At 45.1% G+C, this 5,586-nt stretch overlaps 1 protein-coding gene across 1 annotated transcript in view; it reads left to right on the top strand.

Annotated features, from left to right (window-relative positions):
* wdr11 (WD repeat domain 11) overlaps positions 1-4,958 on the top strand; it is a 56,146-nt gene extending 51,188 nt beyond the window's left edge. Inside the window, exon 29 of the mRNA XM_035400145.1 lies at positions 929-4,958. Within this exon, the coding sequence (XP_035256036.1) occupies positions 929-1,137 (209 nt within the window). The 3' untranslated portion in view covers positions 1,138-4,958. The remainder of the gene's footprint in view (positions 1-928) is intronic.
* The last annotated feature ends 628 nt before the right edge of the window (positions 4,959-5,586 follow it).

The following is a 5,586-nucleotide window of genomic DNA, read 5'->3' as shown; positions in this document are numbered from 1 at the left end:
TGCTGCGGCTGTCTCTGCTGCTGCAGGAGCCCTGTAACTCACTCAGTAAGGGCCTGGGCTGGGTGCAGATACACACTGTGACACGGTGCATAGAATACAGTATGTGTGTGAGTGAAACGCTGCATCACTGCAGTGTGTGTGGATGTGAATCACTGTGTCACTGCAGTATGTGTGGATGTGAATCACTGTGTCGTTGCAGTGTGTATGGATGTGAATCACTGTGTCGCTGCAGTGTGTATGGATGTGAATCGCTGTCACTGCAGTGTGTATGGATGTGAATCACTGTGTCACTGCAGTATGTGTGGATGTGAATCACTGTGTCGTTGCAGTGTGTATGGATGTGAATCACTGTGTCGCTGCAGTGTGTATGGATGTGAATCACTGTCGTTGCAGTGTGTATGGATGTGAATCACTGTCGCTGCAGTGTGTATGGATGTGAATCACTGTCGCTGCAATGTGTATGGAGGTGAATCACTGTGTCGCTGCAGTGTGTATGGATGTGAATCACTGTGTCGCTGCAGTGTGTATGGATGTGAATCACTGTCGCTGCAGTGTGTATGGATGTGAATCACTGTTGCTGCAGTGTGTATGGATGTGAATCACTGTGTCTCTGCAGTGTGTATGGATGTGAATCACTGTCGCTGCACTGTGTATGGATGTGAAACACTGCAGTGTGTATGGATGTGAATCGCTGTCACTGCAGTGTGTATGGATGTGAATCGCTGTCACTGCAGTGTGTATGGATGTGAATCACTGTCACTGCTGTGTGTATGGATGTGAATCACTGTCACTGCACTGTGTGTGGATGTGAACACCATTATTACTGCATGTGGATGTGAACACTGTCATTACTGCATGTGGATGTGAACACTGTCATTACTGCATGTGGATGTGTGTACTGTACCTTCCTTGACCCAGCGGTCTGCACATAAGCTGATAGGCGCTGCGTTTGCGGACTACGCCCAGCTGTTGCGCTCCATGGGCCTGACGGAGGCGGCGGCGCTGTGGGCCTCGCGGGCGGGGGGCGCGGGCGAGGACCTGCTGGAGGAGCTCTTCCAGGGCGCTGGAGCCGGGGAGGGGGGCCCGGGCACCCAGGAGGACCTGGAGGACGGGGGGACGGCCCCTTCCCCAGAGTGAGCCCAGGAGCAGGGGGGAGACGAGGGAGCGGGAGGAGAGGCGTAATGATGGACTGATGGGGGGTGAAACAGAAGATACAGGTTTGATAAATGAAGAGGAAAGTGAAGAATGATGAACGGGGAGGAATGAAGGAGGAATGAAGAGAGACGGGTGGTTCAGTGTGGACGCTCCTTCCCTGCCCACTTCCTGTTTGGCTCTTTGACCCCCATGCTCCTGCTGTCTGTCTCTCCCCCTCTCACTCTCCTCTTCTCTTATGACCCCCAAAACTCTGAACTGAACTTCACTGGTGAAGACGACTGAAAGATCGGGATCAAGCATGGCCTCTCCTGCTCAGACGCTGAAAAACTGTCCTGGTTTATACGTGCTTGTCTATTCGCTGTGTGTAGCGGTGCGTGTTGGCTGTTTTCTCTGTTAGATGTTAGGTTAAAATGCTCTCTCTCACACAAATACATTTGCACGCACGCACACACCTCTTGTCTCATGATAATTATTTTTAAAATACGATTTTCTTGCCCCTCTTTTTTTGTATGTTACTTTTGACTTTTTTATGACCTGAACACAGACGTGTAGAAGCGTTGAAGGATGGTTCTTCTAGCGCTGCGCATACGCTCTCTCCGTTCTTTCAGGAAAAGCGCCCCAACCCTCTGGAGTCTCGTAAAACCCTGTAAGAAAAACGAACCTTGGCTTATTATGTCCTTCAAATGTTTTTTTTGAATGTCTGGATTTGGCGGCTAATTCCCTGAAGTGGAGTTGCTGCTGGGGAGGGCTGCTAAGTCAGGCTGTTATTGAGCTGACGGTGTGTGAAAGAACAGCCTTCATTACCTCCCTTTCCCCTGGTGCGGTGTTTCCTTGTGGCTTTGCTTAGTTCTCTGGGTCCTGATCTTTTTTTGTTTATCAGACTGATCACCTCTGTTGTTCGTGGGTTTATTTCTGTCCTGTAGTGCATAGAAGCGACAGAATTACATTCCAGGAATGTTATTTGCACTTTCTTCAGCCAAAAACTTTCCTTTTTATCCCAAAGTTGCTTCGTAGTGTGGATCATTTAAAATGAATAGGAGCAAACCAAATTGAAGGATAAATAATTTAACTTGGACTCCAGAGTTTTAAGACCCTACAGGGAGCGTATAAATGTAAAACCTGTCAGAATGGTTCCCGTGGACACAGAGTAGCAAGGCTGCTGTTGGGCCCAGCAGTGGAGTGCACAAGTTTGCCACCTATAGGGCACAGCGGGGCATTGCGGGTCTCTTTCCCAGGTCGAGCAGAGCAGAGCGTCAGCTGTGGGTTCTAAGAGCTCTCTACGAGCGACTCAGAAGGCCGACTGCGGGAGAACCACGGCCGTGTTTAAACTTTAAATTCTGAGCGACGCTGAAAGGATCAGATAAGATGTCTGCTTTAAGCCAGAGATGAAGGCCGAGACAGTCCTCAGACGTCTTAGCGGGCACGCAGATGGGAAATTAGACTGGATCAAACGGAGCTGCGCACTGTCTCGACAGGGAAAGTTTCTTGGCAAATATTGATGAAACTTTATGCATCTTTATAGAGGGCATATGACGGATGGTGTATTTTTTGTTTAAATGGAGTCCTGTATGGAAAAAAAATATCTATTTTCCCTTAAATGCTTAGATGTATGAAGATCTCGTATATGTGCTAATATACAATTGTTCTTGCAAGCATTTGGTACAATCCTGAGGGCTATGTTATGCTTTTCTCTGTATTCTATGTGCCATGCATTGGTTAATCACTGGGACATTGAACCTTGTGTAATTTTGATTACAGAAATCTGTGTTCTTTAAAGCTTTCAGTGGAATGGACTGACTGAATTTGGTAGGGAGAAGCTATTGACATTTTATCATGCAGTCTTCTTGATTGCCGATTATTTCATTGGATGATACCTGGTCATGTGGTATGTACCTGAATCCGGTGTTTTGTAATTGAAAAGGCATCTGCATTAAAGACAGGCCCTCTGGCACGATCTGAGCCTTTTTAGAGATTTGCAATGTATTCAAACTCAGAGACTGTGGAGGGTTACAGTGTCTCTAGTTCTGATTATTCCAGCATCCTTTGGTCACACAGTGAGAAAGTAAGAGAGCTTTAATGTAGGCACCCAGCAGGAGATGTCTTCTAGAGACGGAGCAGTGAGAGAGAGCTCAGCTGTTGCATTCTGGGGTTTTGGCAATATGGTATTTGTTTTTCTTAGTAATGGAAATTGACTGATGGCTTTTAGAAGGTGCTAATGTCTGCGGGTGGGCAGTGAGTTCTGCTTCCCAGCAGGGGGCAGTGTTGGTTGCAGGGGAGTGTTGACCAACCCCCCGCACAGCTTCCTAAAAGTGCTCTATCTGACTAATGTTTTTATTTTCTAACATTGGGTTTTTCAAGGATTTAATACGTTCTTATTGCTTAATTATTTTTTCTACTTTAACTTTGGATTGTTTTATCTATTTTCTAACATACCTGTATTTTAATGAAAACCTTTATTTTTGTTGTGTGCTTTGTGGCTCTTTAACAGAGTCATTAAACAGACTGACCTCTTTGTCTTTCAGTAAAATGTGGCGAATCGGTCCAAAACCTTACTCAGTATATGTGAATGTTTAAATCAATATTAATCCATGACATTAGTAGGTGAATTATAACTTGTTTATTCCCTGGCCAGAATCAATCATATCTTTGACCACCAGTCAACTACAGCAGCAACAAAGTACTGGATTTGTGTAAAATTCCTGGGTGTTTAACATGGGTATCTTTGCTTAAATGGAAAATTATGACAGCTGTGGTTTTTTGCTTGAACATATCAGGCTGGATTTTTTTTTCTGTGTGTGTGTGAAAAATGATTACTCTTATTATTTCTTTAATATTTTCAATGTTGCACTTTTCCAGTTTATGATGTGAGCAATTAATGTGATTTGTTGTAGTGTGGTCGTGTACTGGGACTACCACAGCAGAATTATAATGAAGTACTGTAATTAAGGGTCTCTGCATGCTGTTTGTTATAGATAGGGCCACCAGGTTGTCTCCACTCTGTGACCTGCAGGGATTTAAACGTGTATTCATGTAGTTCAATGGTTGTCCTCCAGGGGTCTGCATCGGCACTCCCAACAGCACATTCAAAGGACTAGTTGTACAATTGAGCTTTTAACTGAGACATCCATGTTTACTTTCCTTCCTGACTCTCCTCATACAATTTAGTTCATCTAGTATGAGGAGAGTCAGGAAGGAAAGTAAACATAGATGGAGGTTTAAATGCTACAAAAAGCATGTCTTTGAGCCGGTGGTCCTCACTCCTGGTCACGGAGAGCTGCAGGGTCTGCTGGGTTTCATCGTTACTCAGAACTTTAGTAGCACAGAACTCCAGCACCTCCCGTGACCCTGCCCAGGAATAAACAGGTATAGGTACTGGATGGATGGGTGGACAAACTGGTGGCCCTAGCTATAGCCCTCCGGACACCTGACTGTGCTGATGTGTGGGTGTGCTGCTGTGGTTAACCTGCGTTCTTAATGGTGAAAGCGTCTGCCCCTACCATTGCACAAACCTCCTTTCTTCTTCTTATAATAGCGCAACAGATCAGCTTTATTGTTGTCAGTGTTCACAACATTGGTGCAGTTTAGCGGTTAGATATGTGACAGCAAAGTCAATAAATGTACAAAAGGTGTGTGTTTATTGTTTTCTGTTTCGGAAAAACACAAGACTTGTTCAGTCCTCCGGCAGCATCCTTGGCATGTTTCGGATCAGTGATGCAACTCTTTTGAGCTCCGTCTGCAAAATAAATAAAAAATTGATCCATTTGTACATACTGCAAGCAATAAAATCTTTTAAAAGCTACATTAATCTGAGGAGTGAAAATGTTTTTCTCCAGACTTCTTTTGTGCTTGTGCTTTGGAACTCTGCTTATCTCCCGGTGTATGTTGTGCAGTACTGAACACTCAACACTAGATGGCACTGTCGGACCGTAAGACCTTCGCTCCCCTCACATCAGAGAAAGTAGAACAGCAGAGCAGAGATTCACGTTTTGCCAGCGGAGCAGTTACATGCCAAGATTGGTGAATATGTAGCACGTTCACAAACATGCACTAAGTTTGCAGTTTGTTTTTCCTGCTCATCTTTTTGATCCATCTGGTCAAAAGCAGGCAGGATCCCATGGAACTAGGCCTCTATCTATTGTATAGCCTTGTCAACTTATAATAATCTAGAGACTTAATCGTATGTGCTACTTTTGAAGATTAGCAACCTTGCAATGGGAAACACTTTGGATTGGCACGGGTATTCCGATATATTTTGTACTAGTTATTGCGCTTTGTGTTGTTTTTTTTTTTATGATGTCTGTAGCCAGGACCCGCCCTCACTCTGAGATTGACAGGTGCACGGCGTTACCATGGTGCACGGTAACCGCGTCACTGTGTGAAAGTTTCTTGCCTGACGTAAGCGCACGTGCAGCCTGATGTAATCCGGTGCTG

This window comes from Anguilla anguilla, chromosome 18, assembly GCF_013347855.1.
Source record: "Anguilla anguilla isolate fAngAng1 chromosome 18, fAngAng1.pri, whole genome shotgun sequence".
Lineage (NCBI taxonomy): Eukaryota > Metazoa > Chordata > Actinopteri > Anguilliformes > Anguillidae > Anguilla > Anguilla anguilla.
The sequence above is the reverse complement of the archived record's forward strand: the minus strand, read 5'-3'. Positions and strand labels throughout refer to the sequence as shown.